This window comes from Pogona vitticeps, chromosome 5, assembly GCF_051106095.1.
Source record: "Pogona vitticeps strain Pit_001003342236 chromosome 5, PviZW2.1, whole genome shotgun sequence".
NCBI classification, from domain to species: Eukaryota; Metazoa; Chordata; class Lepidosauria; order Squamata; family Agamidae; genus Pogona; species Pogona vitticeps.
This window is the reverse complement of record NC_135787.1, coordinates 146,306,746-146,322,706: the sequence shown is the minus strand read 5'-3', so window position 1 is coordinate 146,322,706 and position 15,961 is coordinate 146,306,746. Positions and strand designations below refer to the sequence as shown.

Sequence of the window (15,961 nt, the reverse complement as noted above, 5' to 3'; positions counted from 1 at the left end):
AGAACTCTACTCGTATTTCACAGGAGGAAAGATGCTGCTGTTGCTGGAATAGTAAAGAGAGTGCTCTATGATTTATCTGTGAAAATGCCAAGAAATCTATCTGACACAGAATGAGAAAATGCAGCTCTGCCTCCTGGTACAGTTTACAGTAGTGAACAATTCTTCTCTGGGATGAATGTTGACATGCTAAAGATAGAATAAATCTTTGACAAAATGATCAGAAGGGGAAGCTTCATGAATACAATCTGACAGTGTATCTGCAGGAAACAAGTCTATATTTTATATTTCTTTATCAAGTTCCTAAAAAATACACTCTTCTGGCAGAAACCCCCCCCCCAAAGAAAGCTGTGTAGTCCTTACACAGTACAAATGCAGAAGAAGGTGATACCTTTATTAGACCACTTTTTAAAAAGTGAGCTTTTGTGGGTGAAGTCCGCTTCCTCAGGTCATGCACCAATATTTTGTGGACAGTGCAGAAAAATTATAAATAAAAGTCCAAAAAATTCATGGCCGGTGGTTGTGCCAGGCTTGCTTCTTAGAAGCCAGTTAGAAAAAATACAGGCTGCATTGGAGGTGTGCTTTTCATCCCAGGTAGCTGTTGGTTGGATATTACCACCACCCCAGTTCCTCAAATAAGGGATCACCAGGTGATCTGCTGTGACACCTCCCCCCCCCCCTTAAACACACACACTGCCTTATTTTGAAACTGAGCGTTCCTAGTTAGGTGGTTAAGGACTGCAGTTGTGAGTTTGGTAATAAACCCAATGAATGGCCTTAGCCAAATACTGAGTCAAAATCCAAAATTGAATATATTTACAATAACCTATTTGACTGGGATCTTGAAAGGATGTGGGGAAAGCTTATGAAATTCTTTACATACTAGTTATCACACAGTGATCCACATTCAATTTTTCATGTATCACATATGTATATCACATATGTTGGTTTTGTTGAAATGAAAGGCTGTAGTTTTTATATCACGTCCTTCATCTCAACTGTTATCTCTTTCGTTCACAGAGAAAGGTAAGCTTGTGTGTTGGGAGAGAAGGTGACACACCATTCCAATGCAGTGTATCAAATTTTAGACCTGAATCATGACATCAACAAGACTGATCTGGGCATAGGACATAAAGAAGAAAACTGCAGGATATGCTATTTTAATACCGTGTTTCCCCGAAAATAAGAGAGGTTCTTATATTAATTTTTGCTCCAAAAACACATTAGGGCTTATTTTCAGGGGATGTTTTATTTTTTGCAGGTACAACCATCTACATTTACTCAAATACAGTTATGTCATTTTCTGGTTCCTGCACAATGGTGGAGGGCAGGGTTTCACTTAACTGGAGCTTATTTTTGGGGTAGGGCTTATATTACAACCATCCTGAAAAATCATACTAGGTCTTATTTTCTGGTAGGTCTTATTTTCAGGGAAACAGGGTTGTTGTTGTTTAGTCATTTAGTCATGTCCAACTTTTCGTGACCCCATGGACCAGAGCACACCAGGCCCTCCTGTCTTCCACTGCCTCCTGGAGTTGGGTCAAATTTATGTTGGTAGCTTCGGTGACACTGTCCACCCTTCTCATCCTCTGTCGTCCCCTTCTCCTCCTGCCTTCACACTTTCCTAACATAAGAGTCTTTTCTAGGGAGTCTTCTCATCTCAGGAGATGGCCAAAATATTGGAGCCTCAGCTACAGGATCTGTCCTTCCAGTGAGCACTCAGGGTTGATTTCCTTTAGAATGGACAGGTTTCTTCTCCTTGCAGTCCAGGGGACTCTCAAGAGTCTCCCCCAGCACCACAATTCAAAAGCATCAATTCTTCAGCGGTCAGCCTTCTTTATGGTCCAACTCTCACTTCCATACATCACTATTGGAAAAACCATAGCATTGACTATGTAGACCTTTGTCGGCAAGGTGATGTCTCTTCTTTTTAAGATGCTGTCTAAGTTTGGCATCGCTTCCCTCCCAAAAAGCAGGCGTCTTTTAATTTTGCGGCTGCTGTTACCATCTGCAGTGATCATGGAGCCCAAGAAGGTAAACACTGTCACTGCCTCCATATCTTCACCTTCTAGTTACCAGGAGGTGATGGGACCAGTGGCCATGATCTTAGTTTTTTTGATGTTGAGCTTCAGACAGTTTTTGGCGCTCTCCTCTTTCACCCTCATTAAGAGATTCTTTAATTCCTCCTCACTTTCTGCCATCAGAGTGGCATCATCTGCATATCTGAGGTTGTTGATATTTTTTCCGGCAATCTTAATTCCAGTTTGGGATTCCTCCAGTGCCCCTTCACGGATTGCTGCCTTGTTGTGGCAAAGGGGCTTGAGTAATTCAGAGAAGTTATAGGCTATGCCGTGCAGTGACACCCAAGATGGACAGGTCATAATGGAGAGTTCTGACTAAACGCAATCCACCTGGAGGAGGAACTGGCAAGCCACTCTAGTATCTTTGCCAAGTAAACCCCATGAACAGAAACAAAAGGAAAGGATAGCAATGTATTCTCAAAGGCTTTCACAGCCCGAAAAACCCACAACAACCATCAGGGTAGCAATGATTAACATAAATAACCCAGAAGCCCAACCTGAGGGAAACATGCAATATTTCTAGCTAAAATACCAACAGCAATAATTCTGAAACTATTAGGACATATATCAAACACACAATCCAAATGGAAATTCCTTGCAATCAAAATGGTTATGAGAGTTCAGAAAACTATTTGCATAAGACATTAAATCCTAGGACCTACAGTAAGCAAAGAAGGGAAGAGTTTTCACATTTCTCAGTTACCAGGAAAACACTGATAGCTAAGCAGGGAGTATCTGGTTGGCACTTCGGTAGAAAAACATCAGGGAATATCATGAGACTATTAGTAATGGCTCTCCACAGGTTTGGACAGGAAACATCAAGTCCTTCCTGATAAAGCCTGCCTGAACTCATGAAGAGTCACTGCCAGTCAATTTTAATAACAGTGAGCTAAACAGACTAATGGCCTTACTCAGTTATATGGTAGCTTCCTTTGTAATAGTCTCAGCTGCCAGAATGATCAGCTTCTAAACTTTCATTTCAGACACTGCTTCCGAAGAATTATAAAGAACTACATAACCACTTTCACTTGGAAAACAAACTATTTGATAAGAAGCCACACAATATTGTTGTTATATTAATGGGATTTGTGTTTCAAGAGTTTGCAAGGAGTAACAAAATTACTTCAAAAATGTTGAGCTACAGGGCACAATGTGATAATAAAAATAATATGTTTCCCTTCATACATCCCCCTTACTACATTCTCCCTTCTAGAATTACAGTGAAAGAAACAGAAAGAACAGAGAAATAGCCATGCCTTCTACCCTACAAGTCTTTTTCTAGGAGTTTCATGAGTGCACATTGCCAAGAACTGCAGACTTCTGAAAAAATATTGAGTTTATTTCTCTGTTTCCATTTACAACCTTCAACTCCAACCGTATGCAGCTCTTATGAAACTGGGCTTAACATAAAGAGTACTGCATATCTGCACTTTTCCCTTTCAATCTTTTCAGAGGGGTGGATTGTGAAAAATCGACTCTCCCTCATCCAAGGATGTCATTTAGAGTCTTCATAATAGGGACATAACCTCAACAGGAGAGGGAATTTAAACTGGATGGATGGATGTTTGAAGAAAATGCCAAACCAGGAGTGCAGCTGAATGTTAAGAAGATAAAAAATCATGACTACAGAATAACTCCATAACTTTTTTGTTGGCAATTAAAAAATTGATATAATTAGAGACTTTGCATACCTTGGTTCAATCATCAATCCAAATGGAGACTGCAGGCAAAACATCAGAACAAGACTGAAACTAGGGAGGGCAGTAAGGAAGGAATCAGAAAATACCATCAAGTATAAGGATGTGCCACTGGAGATCAGGACCAAGATCATCCATACAATACTCTTGTATTTCTGATCACTGTATATGCTGGGCACTTAAGAAAGCTAGCTTGAAAAAAATATTTGTTTGAAATATGGTGCTGGAGAAGAAGTATGCAGATACACTGGATTGCCAGAAAGATGAATAAGTGAGTCCTAGATCAAGCCAAGCAAAAATGTTGAAGCTGAATACTGTATGTCATTATGTCCACATAATGAGAAGGCAAGATTCACTGGAAAAGACTGTAATGCTGGAAAAACTTGAAGGACGCAGAAAAAGAGGAAGGCCAAATATGAGATGGACTGACACCCTAAAGGAAGCCTGAGTCTACAAGAGTTGAGCAGGGCAGTTGAAGACAGGGCATTTTTGAGACTGCTCATTCATAGGGTCACCATAAGTTGGAGGCAGTGGCACATAACAAGAAAGCACGTTTCCAAAAGTCTATTTGAATAAAAGGACTTTGCCTGCAACTGGAAGGATGGCAGGGAGGGGTAAAACCTGATGCCTCCTGGCAAAGCATTCCAAAGTCTGGGAATGGCCACTAAGAAAGCCTTCTCTCATGTCCTCGGAATGGGTCTCTGAAAGTGGAAGAACCATGAGAAGGGCCTTTCCAGCAGAACCTAAGACCTGCGAAGGCTTGTATGGGAGGATACTATCTTTTAGATAGCCTGGACCCCAGATATATTTGGATTTATAGGTCAGAGAACCAGAACTTTGAATTGTTCCCAGAGACAGACAAGTAGGCAGTGTGGCTATTGTAGAAAGTGTGACTATTGTAGAAAGGGATTTGTATTTCAAGGGATTTGTATTCCCTGTAAGTGGCCCTGGTCAACAGTCAAGCTCCACTGTTTTGGATTTCCCAAACACTCTTCAAAAAAAGCCTGACATAGAGCATGCTACAGTAATCCAAGCAGGATATAACTAAGACAGGTGTCACCAGCGCCAAGTCAGATATCTCCACCATCTGCCCCCTTTAAAGCTCTTATTCACATGCAGGAAGCCATTATGTGTTTTAGTCTATTATACGCCAATGCTTTTCTCGAGTTTATTTGAGCACATCAAAATGATTCAGATTCATTGGGAAATAAATATAAACAATCTTGTCCTTCGAATGGACTTGAAATATCCTCCCACCCACTGTGGACGTAACAATGAAGCACAACCTGTTTAGTCATGAAGACAAAACATTGCTAGGATCCCATTTATTTCAGCAGTATCATTTAAGCCCCTCCACTAGGATCTTTCTTATGTATTCTGACACCACTGACAAGGACAAAAGCACAATATATTTTTTCATTAAGCATCCTTATGAGAATATCTTCAAGGACGGGCAAATGCGGAAGGCTGATGAAATTATTTCCACAGATGGGCCACTGCTGAAGTTCAAGTGCAATACTGAATAAGAATAGCACTTAAATGGTTATCATCACAACTTCCCCTGCTTCATTGACTGGTTTTGGACACTAAACTAGCTCCATGCTATATTATAATCTCCCCGTGCCAAAAATAAAATAAATTAAAATAATGTATATAAAAATGCCCATGTTGGGCTCAAACTAGCAAAGCATGTATTGACCATATTCAGAAGAAGAGAAACATGCATTTCAAGCAATATGAACTTGGAAACTTCCTTATATAATGTTCAAAAGTTGTGACCTTAACAAATTTTACATCGTACAAGCATTAAGCAGTCATAAATGAAAAAATTCTGATGTTGACAGCTAAAGACTCATTGTTGCTAAGAGTACAAGCTTAAAGGCCCTGTAAGTAATGCATGGGGTTTAACTGTGGATTACTACAAACCCCACAATACTGATTCCAAATTGTGAACCACAGTTATGATTTGAAACACACTTACTGCCCCTTGGTTCTTATGTCGAGGCGCCTTTCGTACGTCGAAGTATTAGTTCCCACAGGAACTAATGCAAAGCCAGTTAATCTGTACTCTACCACTAGGGGGAGAATTTTGCTTCTTTTAACCTAAGATGAACTTAGATTTTAAAAAGGGCAGGAAAGGAGGGAGGGAGGGAACACCTTTTAAACAGAACACCTTTAAAACCAAGCACCTTTTAAACCAAGCCAAGCACCTTTTAGGTTAAAAAAAGGGCAGGAAAGGAGGGAGGGAGGGAGGGAAGGAAGGAACAATGGGGAAAGAAAGAAAGAAAGAAAGAAAGAAAGAAAGAAAGAAAGAAAGAAAGAAAGAAAGAAAGAAAGAAAGAAAGAAAGAAAGAAAGAAAGAAAGAAAGAAAGAAAGAAAGAAAGAAAGAAAGAAAGAAAGAAAGAAAGAAAGAAAGAAAGAAAGAAAGAAAGAAAGAAAGAAAGAAAGAAAGAAAGAAAGAAAGAAAGAAAGAAAGAAAGAAGGTCATCACTGGGGGACACAGACCCCTCAGACAAAGGTTTGTGCTTTTAAGCACAAAAAAAGAGATGACAGAGAGAGAGAAGACGGTGGGGGGGAAGAGACTTGAGTCTACAGTAAACTCCATTTTAAAGCCTGCCTGCATCAACAAGCACCACAGCCCCTCACAGAATATTTTCTGAGTTTAAAACAGACTTTGGAGCCACATTTTATACAGACACATTTTAAAACTTAAGCAAGGTCACAGTACAAAAACCCTAGAAGCCACAGAATGCAAAAATAAATACTGTAAATAAATTTTACATTTTAAAATTACTGTAGTCTAATTTTCATATTTAATTTTAATTTAATATTAGTCTTCTACTGTACTTTTTACATTTTGGATCCACACTGCAAGACCCATCAGAGCACAGAAACATAACCCCCGCACCTAGTCCTACCCCCCACCAAGCTGCAAAAAACCCTGTACGGTACAGTAAATACAGTGTACTCACCCAGAACAGGCAGTCTATCTGTTTTAAAAAAGTAAAAAATCCAAAACACAAAAATTAAAAAAGCCCCCCCAAAAAATACAGTCCGTACAGTACAGTACCAGGCAGTCTGAAGAATCTCTCCCTATCCACTCTCTAACCACTGGGATGAGCAAGGTAGCAGACAAGCAGCCTCTTCGCTGGCCAATGGTTAACTGAAAGTTCAAATTTCAAACCTTCCCCGCCTCCCCCGCATTTTTTTCCATCTGTAAGTTCAAGCTCCAGCCGCAAGTTGAAACAAAAATTTGCCAGAGCTTTTCGTAAGTCAAAATTTTCATAAGTAGGGACATTCGTAAGTCTAGGCACCACTGTACATATTTTCAATTCCTACTTACTGCATTTCTTTTTTTAACATTTAGATAAATGAGCCTGCCTTGGAAGTAATATAACAACGTTCAGTCATTAGTATATCTCTTCATCCTACTTGGGCAGTCTCCAATTAGTGTTTTACTCCTGGCTTCCTTGCGTGTGTTCTCTGCAGATTGACGTTAACACTTCATTAAAGACATATTAAGCACTTCAGGTTTGCATCCAAAGCTAGTTTTTACATTTGCAGAAAACACTTTGTCAATCTGTTCCTCATGTACTTCAATCCCTCATGTGTTCCTTGAAAAGCTGCTAGATGGGGAGTCCTTTGGAAACAGAATAACTTTGACAAAGAGAGCTGCAGTGAAATGGACAAATCCGCAAAAACAGACTGTCCTATGTCACATGAGTAAGTGTTAGGATCTAAGTATACAGATGTAACAATGCAAACTGCACAGAATCACAAAAAATGAAAGATATTATTTTGAGAGAACTATGCAGTAATTAGTACCAAGACAGGAAGAAGCAAAGAAATGGAAGTGAAATTTTGTAACTGACAGACCTGCTCCTGCATCCCTGAGGATTGTTCACAGGCCACACTTTTAACAAGTATGTGTTGCAGAACTTGCCCTATGTTAACACGTGAGGCAGATATTACCATTTATTTATCATATCTGTACTGTAGAAGGATATGGCTAAAAGATACAATAAATCCCGGCATCTTGCCACATATTTTTGCAATAAACATGTCTCTCCTAAAGCTGCAGTTAGCATATGAAATAGCTTTCCATTTTCCACTAAGTGCACTTGTAGACTATCTACCATTCTAAATAAGCCATTACTTACAAGCATTCTTCATTGTTCACTAAAACACTTAAGTTATTAACCTAACTTATTACCATGTTTCCCTGAAAATAAGACCTAACCTGAAAATAAGACCTAGTATGAATTTTCAGGATGCTCATAATATAAGCCCTATCCCAAAAAATAAGCCCCAGTTAAGTGAAATCCTGCCCTCCACCATTGTGCAGCAACCCGAGGAAATTGACATGACTGCATTTGTATAAATGTAGATTGTCGTAAATGGAAAAAAAAATAAAACATCCCTTGAAAATAAGCCCTAATGTGTTTTTTGGAGCAAAAATTAATATAAGACCCTGTCTTATTTTGGGGGAAACACGGTATATAACACTTATTATAACTTTCCTTAAAGACCATTTTTTACATTAGATATAAGAACTTTCAACTGCCAGTTTTAGAAACACTAGCTTCTGGTGCTGTTTCTAAAAGATTCACTGAAACACAATTGAAAGATGGAAAATGCTATTTTCCAGTTCTAGGGTATTTGTATCACTCTGCTGCTGAACCAATGTTACTCTCCCTGGGAGCTTTTGCATGTAGCTATGGAGAGCATAAAGGAGAATTGACAAATACATTTTGTCCCAAATACATTTGAGCAAGAAGAATATTAATATTTTTTTTCCAAAGTGTAAAAAGGAAAGGAGAATCAAGAGAATACCTTGCAATATCTATAATGGACTATTTCATTCAGAACATTTAATGGGAATGTTAACACCAACATTCTTGACAGGTTATTTACATTTTTTTTAAAACATAGGCAAACTGTCTTACAGGGACTTGAGAAATAAATACAATTAACTAAAACTTAAAACAGAACTAGAAACAGAAACCTAGGATTAAAAGTATTATTTTAAAGGAAAGAAATCTTAAGATTTGTAAAGAGTCTGAACATTCACTAGTGTAAATTGCCTATCTGGGAGTTTACACATCCGACTGATTGACCTACTAAGATATCAAGGTAGTTTATGGTAGCCTGAGTGCCAGGAGCATGGATCAATTCACAGAATGTTGACTGACACAGCATCTTCTGTAAGGGAAATGAAAGTGGATGGGCAAATTTTCACACAGAGCTTTGGGGACAGGACAAAGACAATGAAGATGAAGGAAGAAATGAAAGGTAGATAAGAAGGAAGAGAGGTTTGACTTTAAGACAAAAAGTTGTAAGACATTTTAAGGCACTCAGACAACCTGCATCACGTAGCAGTAATCCCACCTATAAGAGTCAGACAACGTCAAAAGGCGATTTTGTCTGGGTATAAATCCAGAGCAATATTTTCGCCTAAAAACAAGTGGCAGTCCCAACCAGAGTAAACTCAATGAATTAACTGCTGAATGTTAAGACAATTCTGGTACATATTTCACTGATTCTGTTGGCATATTTTCTTTAACACAAACAATTTAGCTCTTTGTTTCTACTTTTGATAGCTCTTGTGTTTTCCAGAGGCAAGGGGAAGAAGTTCTACAAACATCACAGACTGGGGCAGGGAATTTCTGGTCCTAGTGGACCAGCTCTGAAGCATGAGAATAATAACCATATTCTAGCTGCATTTTTCCCAACGTGCCTGTGATAAGATTCCTTTTTTAAAAAATTAGGATCAATAACTGCATTTCCATTTTGCAGAAATACATACATACTTTAAAACTATTCAGCAAATATTAATTACTGATATTAACAAGTTGTATTAACAAGGAAAAACAGATCTGAACCTTTTGTGTTCTTTTCAAGTAACTCTTTTAAATAAAGGTAAAGGTAAAGGTTCCCCTTGACAATTTTTGTCCAGTCGTGTCCGACTCTAGGGGGCGGCGCTCATCCCGCTCTTCAAGCCATAGAGCCAGCGTTTTGTCCGAAGACAATCTTTCCGTGGTCACATGGCCAGTGTGATTTAGACACGGAACGCTGTTTACCTTCCCACCGAGATGCTACCTATTTATCTACTCGCCTTTGCATGCTTTCGAACCGCTAGGTTGGCGGGAGCTGGGACAGGCGACGGGAGCTCACTCCGTCGCGTGGATTCGATCTTACGACTGCTTGGTCTTCTGACCCTGCAGCACAGGCTTCTGCGGTTTAGCCCACAGTGCCACCACATCCCTACTCTTTTAAATATCAAATGCTAAAAGCAATAGTGAGAAGGCCCTTGAACTGATATACCAATGAGTTCCTACATTTCTTTTGTGCAGAAATTTAGAACTGTATTTAGTCATAACATGACACAATAACGAGTTTAAACAATGTGAGACTGCTTTATGGTTTGAGGTTCTTCATAACTGAGAATTGTGGCCAGACTTTACAATATATTCTATTACATCATCTACTATATAGTGATTTCCTTGCTGTGGGGGAATCAAACTTCAATGTTACAGTATTTCCAAGCTGTGGACACAATAGGACATCGAAGGAATACAAATTAAAGAAATCAAAACACCTAGAATTGTGTTTTTTTCTCTCTACTCCCACCTTTTTATAGGCAATCCAGTCAAATACTCTGTCGATGTCTGTGGCCTGCTGCACTTCTTGAGAAACTGGGTGAGAACTAGCCAGACCGTCAAGCAGCATTACTTCATGCAAGACATCTGTCAGGAACCTCTGCTTTTCCTGCAACGCAGCAAAACACATTCATAAATTTTGAATTAAGTGGATAAAATATGAAGCTGAGAAGACAGTGTTTCAAACATTACTTTTAGAGAGCACAACTACATACTGACACCCAGTGCTTTTAGGAGCTGGCAGACATATTCAGAATGCAAACAGCAAAGCAGGTGTACATTAGAGTTCCAGAGATCTTTGAAGCAGAGCCTCTACATTTTGAGAAATACATAATAACAAGATATACAAATATCTGTAGGTACAAATGACACCATATAGCTGGAGCAGAACTTAGCAACGTAATACAGAGGAGCTTTGTACGGTCTAGGTAACCGTACTGTTCATTCCTTGATACATTTTCAAAAACTGCAAAAAATTAAATGTCTCTTGGATACCACTTTCTAATTGGTTACATTTTTATCATACGCACTCTCTCATAGAATGGGATATTTATTATTGTGAGTTTTCAAATCGTACAGAGAGGGGAAAGTACTGTGCTAGTTACATCACCATCAAATTACACTTCTCCCTTCAATAACATTGGGGTTAGGGATGTCATAGGGGTTAGTGATGTCAGATCCCTGAGTAGCTCAAAATCTGTGTATAAATTCTTATGCCCCCTTTTTTCTTGCCCACCCACCCAAGTCTGTCATGTGCATGTCTGAGGAAAGAAAACCTGTCTAAAATGCATGCCATGTAAAAGGCAACAAGTAGAATAAGTTAGTAAAGGGAGGAGGGAATTTTGGTTTACATGTAAAGAGGATTCTCACATTATATAATCCACTTGGAAAGAAGCAGCAACCTGTCCCCCCCCCAAAAAAAAACACACTTACCCCTTATGGAACTGTTTGATCCAAGCTCCGTAATACCAGCCCCTGGTCATGCTACGTAGCTGTTGTTACTTATGGAAAGAAGCCACGAGGTAGGGTGGGGCAGGGCAAAGGGAATCCTACTTTGTTTGCATACAAGGGCTTTCAATATGGTGCTAGGGACTGCCTCTGTCCTTAAAGGGGCATTTACAATGACTACTCTGGATCCTGTTTGATAGTTTGCGAGTAGCTTGCAGTTTGGTAGTTAGCACTCACTGTGATTGTTAATTAGACTGCTGATCCTTCAGGGTTAGCTAGGTGGACCTAGCCACATTCCAGAGAAGAGGCCCATAGTGAGCCCACTGAATTCAAATCAGTATTTACTGCATATTTATTAATTGGAATATTTATTTATTTATTGAAAATAAATCCATGTATAACCAAAAATGTGCTGTTTGGACCCATGCAATTCAAGGGAGAAGTGTATTTAATTTAATGTTTAACTGTACTACGCTAATTTCTGAGCTAATGCAAATCCAGTTTCTCTCCAGAGTTTTGATAAAGATTTTAATTTTTTGATAAAGATACATAACAGAAAGTTAAAATGACAGTTTGATTAGTAGCTGCTTCATGTGTTTGTACATAGGGAAACGAACTGGTTTTCCATATGCCAATTTGAATAATTTAAAAAAATAAACCAATCTATCTGGAAGTTAACTTTTATGTAAAAATGCATCAAAGTGCAAGAAACGTCAACTAGAGCTTATGATATATTTGTACTACTAAAACATCAGGCCTAACGATCAAACACCCATATGAAGCTTTATAACTAGGCACACCAGATTGGGCCTTGAACAAAAATGTAGCAGCTTGTTACTTATTCTTACTGCAGAATTATCTGTACAAATTTTTATTTTATGCATTTCAGAATAGATTATGCTTCTATAGATAATGGAGATTTTGAATTAAAATTAAAAAGTGATAATATATTAATAATAATGTACATGCATTAAGGAAAAGGTCATTTAATTTGAATATGCAGGAAAAACAAAATATGGCTTAGGAAAACAGAATTATTGAATGTGTGGTACAGATTAATTCTGAGAATACATTTTTGACTCTGTTACACAACTTTAGAAGTTCACTGTAACAATATGAAAGACCTACCCGAAATCTTGTACTTCCCAAGAGAAACCAGGAATTACATAGGGGCAACACACTGCTTTTGGCTTGAGGAGACAGAGATCCCAGCCTAACAGAGCTCTATGAAGCTCCTTTTATTAAAGCCCCCTTTATTTAAATACCTCTTAAAATATTTGAAAAGCAAAAAATCTGATGCTCTAAGCTGCACACTTACACTGCTGAAGCATTTACGACTCTAAAAAGACCAATATGTATGTGAAAGAGAGAGAGAGTATGGCAGGGTGGAGAGGGGTACTGTCACTAGTTGCTCTCAGCTGAGGCTTGAAGTCAGAAAATTGATCAGTTTTCACTCATTAAAGAACAAGCAGAAGCATGGTTTGAAATTGCCTGATGTAGTAGAACCATTTTTTCCCCTTTCCCCCCTCTTTTTTTCTTAGCAAATGAGGTGTTGGTGCTCTTCGTAATATAGAGCCCAGCCATCTTCTCAGGAAGCAAAACAGGATCAATATTTGTAGCATAATGGTTGCCTACCAGTATTCCATTGTTCAGACACTGCACAGCAATCTATGGAACAAAGACTTCTTCCACTAAATTTCAAAAACATTCACATTCTGCAGTGCCTTTAAAAACTGTGAAAGCAACAATGGAAGACTCTGACAGTTATATTTCAGCAAGGAAAGAGAAAGTAGCTCACTTATCTGGCTAATGCATTTGCTTTTCTTATCACACGTTACAAGTAACTGCATTTTAACAATTAAAAAAACACCATGCACCACAATATGCTAACAAAGATTTTTGGCAACGATTGTTTCTCTAAGGAAAATTAGGAAAAGGCTGTGTGCTCCTTACACAAATGCAGAGGCAGGCAATACATTTACTAGACTACTAAAAAAAATGGACAGCAAGCTTTTGTGGGTAAAATCTACTTCTTCAAACTATGCTCCAATGTTTTCTGGATGGTACAGAAAAACATTGGCACGTAAAATGAAGAAATGGATTTTACCCAAAACAGTTTGCTGTTTGATCATTTTTTAGTGGTCTAATAAAGGTATTGTTGGTTGGACAGCTCAGTGGTTTAGGTATCAACTGAAGAGCCAAAGGTTAGGAATTTTATCCTCCACTGTGTCTCCTGCAAGCAGAGCCAGTCCCAGGGTGCGTCCAGAAGAAGTAAATGATAAAACACTTCTGAGTGTTCTTTACCTGGAAAATCTCGATGGCACATGATTATTACCCTGTTTCCCCGAAAATAAGACCTAACCTGAAAATAAGCCCTAGTATGGTTTTTCAGGATGCTCGTAATATAAGCCCTACCCCAAAAATAAGCCCCAGTTAAGTGAAACCCCACCTTCCACCATTGTGCAGCAACCAGAAGAAGATGACATGACTGTATTTGAATAAATGTAGATTGTTGTACCTGGAAAAAAAAATAAAACATCCCCTGAAAATAAGCCCTAATGTGTTCTTGGAGCAAAAAATAAGACCCTGTCTTATTTTTGGAGAAACACAGTATTAATAAACGTAACACTAGCTATTGCATTTATCTAAGGAAAATGAAGCACTTCAAGTTCTTATCATATCTTTTAGGAAGGCTAAGAAGAACTCTATAGTTCCTTTCCACATTTGAGAACTTATTAAGGATTATGCATCGAAAACCTACTTTTTATCCAGGAAAAATTGAAAATCGCTAAGCTAAATCCTGTGGAAACTTCCTCTCCTCACCCTCTCTTATGCTGTCACCATGCATGCCTAGGAGGGCAGCAGGACCAAAGGAAATGCCTCTTACAAGGTTCTTCAAAACCTGGGAGGCTCATACAGAGAGATACAGTCTTTCAAGTCATCTGAACCTCAATAATTCAGGCCTTCATTGGTCAAAACCAGCACTTTGAACTAATGCCTGTAAGTGGAGCGTTAGACACTGAAGCTACTGTAACTAGGAATGGGATTCTCCATGTAATCAAGAGCCTAGCTTCAGTCAAGAGCCTAGCTGCAGCACTCTAGATCCACTGGAACTTCCAAACACTTCTAAAGGCAGTCCCACAGAGCATACTGTATTACAGCAATCCAATCAGGATATAACTATGGCATGTATCACTAACGTTTAACTCATGAGCCCAGTTCAGGCATTTCCAAAAAAAAGACTTAATTCTTTTTTTCTTCTTTCTTGTTTACTAAATGCCTGAGTAGGACTAGGGTATTTCTGTGAACATAAGATAAGCCACACATCTGCAAAATTTCAACTTTTGTCTTAGCCACTGATTTGATGGTTACAGGTTGTACCTGGAGTGATTCTCCTTGCTATTGCAGAGCAATGTTCTGAGAGTGGTGGGTTAGGTTCTGCTATTTTCTGTTCTTGTGCATGGAAGCCTGAAGAAAGATACTGTTGAATCTCATCCATTAAAAATATTTTGCATGTTTTGAAAAAGTAACTTAGACCCTGATCACCTGAGGGAAATGTTCTCTAGTTCATGCAATACTTTCAATACCTCTGTTTTACTGATTCTCAGTCATGTGTTATATATACATTGGGGCTAATGTCCCAATAACTTTTAGTGGTGACAATTTATTTCCTCCTATTTGGATCATTATGGCCAGCTACACCATGGTACTGGTTTATTTGCTCTCTTGCTTCAAGGGGCAATTCAGCCCCTTGATTTATAGACAGAAGACAGACAGACCAATCATCCATTGATTGATATACTGGGAATGGGTTTCTGTTTGGGTATATGTCCTGTGATGTATTGGCTGCTCCTGCAGAATAGCATTGGTCCGTCCACTTCCCCCATCATCTCCTCTGCATTTCAGCTTCATCTACCTTTTCCTTTTCCCCACTGCAACCCCCTCCAACTTTCTCCTCACAATGACTGGCAAAAAGCGGTGTATCAAAATGCACTGGCTCAAATTGCTCTGTGACATACTTTTACCAATGTATCAATGTGCCAGCTGAGAAAAACATCATCATCATCATCATATGCATGCTGCAATTATGGTGACCACCTTACTGGCTTTGATTCTGGAAAGAAGTGGGGCAGGTTGTGCTCATAGGCAATTCCAGTAAGGAATGCACTGATGCAACACAGGTACAAAATAACAGAACCACCCCATGAAGTGGGAAATAAATTGCAGTTACACTAGCTGGTCAACAAAATGTTTCGGTCTTGACTGTGCACCATGTGATGGGGGGAAAGCAACGATGTAACTGGGGGAAAACTAGAGAACATTTCCTTTGTGTGACCAAGGCCTTAGAGTATGTAGCCAAGCTTAAAAGCAAAAGAACAGGGGTTAAAATAGGTGTGAACATATGGCTATTCTATCAATTTAGATCTAGTTATGCGTATTAATAGGACTCAAATTAATACTTATACACTGTACATGGGGGGGCAAAAACAGTTATTTTTGTGTGGGGTTCATTTAAAAAAATCTGCTCTCAAACTTCAGGAATATTTATTATGTATGTATCTATGGCAAAGTCCGCAT

The 15,961-nt window shown here is 38.8% G+C and overlaps 1 protein-coding gene across 1 annotated transcript in view; it reads right to left on the bottom strand.

Annotated features, from left to right (window-relative positions):
- The window catches only part of TRHDE (thyrotropin releasing hormone degrading enzyme), a 277,072-nt gene that overhangs the window by 112,404 nt on the left and 148,707 nt on the right, over nucleotides 1–15,961 (bottom strand). The window contains exon 6 of the mRNA XM_073000372.2: nucleotides 10,407–10,544. Coding sequence (XP_072856473.2) covers nucleotides 10,407–10,544 — 138 coding nt within the window. The remainder of the gene's footprint in view (nucleotides 1–10,406; nucleotides 10,545–15,961) is intronic.